Source organism: Helianthus annuus, chromosome 7, assembly GCF_002127325.2.
Source record: "Helianthus annuus cultivar XRQ/B chromosome 7, HanXRQr2.0-SUNRISE, whole genome shotgun sequence".
NCBI lineage: Eukaryota > Viridiplantae > Streptophyta > Magnoliopsida > Asterales > Asteraceae > Helianthus > Helianthus annuus.
In genome coordinates, this window is record NC_035439.2 from 15,163,502 (window position 1) to 15,166,160 (window position 2,659).

General features: G+C 38.7%; 1 protein-coding gene across 1 annotated transcript; it reads left to right on the forward strand.

Moving 5' to 3' along the window:
* The first annotated feature begins 751 nt into the window (after positions 1-751).
* On the forward strand, positions 752-2,260 carry LOC110867995 (ethylene-responsive transcription factor CRF2). The gene has a single exon (XM_022117078.2). It carries the CDS (start codon positions 1,023-1,025, stop codon positions 1,956-1,958), a length of 936 nt encoding a protein of 311 aa, XP_021972770.1. The 5' UTR covers positions 752-1,022; the 3' UTR covers positions 1,959-2,260.
* Positions 2,261-2,659: the final 399 nt, after the last annotated feature.

The window sequence follows — 2,659 nt, forward strand, 5'->3', positions numbered from 1 at the left end:
TTTGCGCTCAGCTTAAAATTACCTTTTCGCCCCAGTTCAAAATAAAATTCTGTTTTTGCCCCCAGCTAAGAATTACGAATTTGCCCTTTGTTAAAAAATGTTATTTTTCCCCGTTTAAAAAATTATGATTTCGCCCTCAGTTCAAAATTACGTTTTTTCCCCAGTTAAAAATAAAATTATGTTTTTGCCCCCAACTCAAAATTATGATTTTGCCCCCGGTTCAAAAAAATTGTGTTTTTGCCTCCAGCTTAAAATTACGAATGTGCCCTTAGTTCAAATTTATATAACGTTGTTACCCTAAGTTCAAAATTATGAATTTGCCCCTGTGAAAATTTACAATTTTGCCCGCGGGGCAAATTTACAGTACTGCCATCACTTTAGCGTTTGACAAATTACGATTTTACCCCTATGTTGCCATTGTTTTAATTTTTTTAATCAAAACTATAAAAGTGTTTTTTTTAATTGGTTGACTCGATTTAATTATTTTTCGTGTTAATGAGTTGCCTAACACTCGATCATTATTCGGCTATCGCCCCGCAACATGGACGGACATCAACTAGTAGATAACAAATTATCAGAAACTATAAATTACTAATATCCTCCAAAAATAAATAGTAAAGTGAATAGAAAACAGTTACTAGTTACTGTAAAACTTTAAAAAGATTATTATTGCTTTCTGTGTCAAAAATTAAAAATAACAATAAAGAGAAATGAAAATTCTGGCTAATAGGACCCTATAAAATAGCAAGTTGGGTGCAGCCTTTCCTCTTCACGCCACTTTACACTCTCTCTCCCTCTTCTCCGTTCAAACTTGAATAACCGGAAACTTTACAAACCTCCGTCTTCCGCCACCCTTTTCCTTTTTGTCTCACCGGAAACAGCAACCCCAATTTATTCCCCTCACACCACACGAGTATTCAGAACCATCTTTATTCTTCTTCCTATAAACCGAATCTCTTTTTCTCCCCCCTTTCTTCCTATTTACTAAATGCGAATCTCTTGATAATATTATCTCACTCAAAATGTCCACTTCCGTCAAGTTTACCGAACACAAAACCTTAACCACAATGGTAGCTTCATCCACAAACACCAACCGTCCAACAACCGTCAGGATTTCCGTCACTGATGCCTACGCCACCGATTCGGATACCTCCGGCGACGAGTGCACCACTCGCCGGAGAGTGAGAAAGTTTGTTAATGAGGTTACAATCGAGAACCGTTCGCCGGAAGTTTTGAACAACGGGAATGGAACCAGAATGGCAGCTAGTCGAAGAAAGAAGGTGGCCGGAAAAGTTAAGGGTATTGCAGCGACGGCGAAGGGTAATACCGGTAAAAAGTTTCGGGGGGTACGGCAACGGCCATGGGGAAAATGGGCGGCTGAGATTAGAGATCCTATGCGACGTGTACGGCTGTGGCTTGGCACTTACGATACTGCAGAAGAAGCCGCCATGGTTTACGACCACGCTGCTATCCAGCTGCGTGGCCCCCACGCGCTAACTAACTTCACCGTTCCACCACCGGCACCGGAGAAAAAACCTAAACGATCGCCGGTGTCTTCTTGTTACAACTCCGCCGAAGATAATAATAATAATAATAATAAAGCCACGTCACCGAAATCTGTTCTACGGTTCTCAACATCTTTCACCGACGAGTCAACTGCCGAGTCGACTCACAACGATATTGGAAAAGAAGCCTCCGAGATTAGCGGAGATGACGTGGCATTGTCGGAAAATTTTTCCGGTTTTCAGCCTTTCGAGTTGTTTGATTTACCGGATATGATACCCGACATATTTGACCCGACAACGATGTCGGGTATACCATTACAAGAGTCCGACCCGGTTGACATGTTCATCGATTCGGTAACCGATGTCGGGTTTGTGTCTTGGCCCGTGGATGAATACGATTACTCCAATGAGTTTGGTGATATATTCGGGTCGGATCCTCTCGTTTCCCTTTAAGACCGGGTTTGGAATTTTTGTACGGAATTAGGAAGTTAAGTTAAATATTTGTTTATTATTATATAGTGAAAGAAGATATATAAATATTTAGGTGAACTCCGTTACCGTTAAGTAACGGACGAGTGGTTAAGTATGTGTTGCCGTTAAGGATAAGGCACGTGCTAGAGCACGTGAGTGAGGAAAATGTTAATGGTACTTTGAATTAGGTGAAAGAATGAATGCTACGTGGTTTGATCATGCAGTTTCTGATTTCCACCCTTTTTTTTTAAATTGTATTAAATGCTTGTTGATTTTGGGTACAACTCGTTATGCATGGCGTACATATCCTGTTTTTGTTTATTTTATAAAATTGCTAAAATAGTCCCTAACGTTTGTTCACATTTGCTAGATCCATCCAAAAAAAGATTTTTTCTCATATGAACCACTGAGGTTTCAAAAAAGTTGCTAAATTCATCCAAACTTTAAGGACGATTTTAGCAATTTAATAAAACAAACTTTTTTTGGATGGATTTAGCAAATGTGAACAAACGTGAGGGACGATTTTAGCAATTTACTCTATTTTTTGTATTTTCATCTTTTTATTATATCTCTTAATTAATAAAATCTATTTATTTTCATCTTTTTATTAAGAGTTAGTTACTGTTTTCGTCCCTGTGGTTTGTCAAAAATCACTATTTCAGTCCATTAGTTTAAAAATTGCG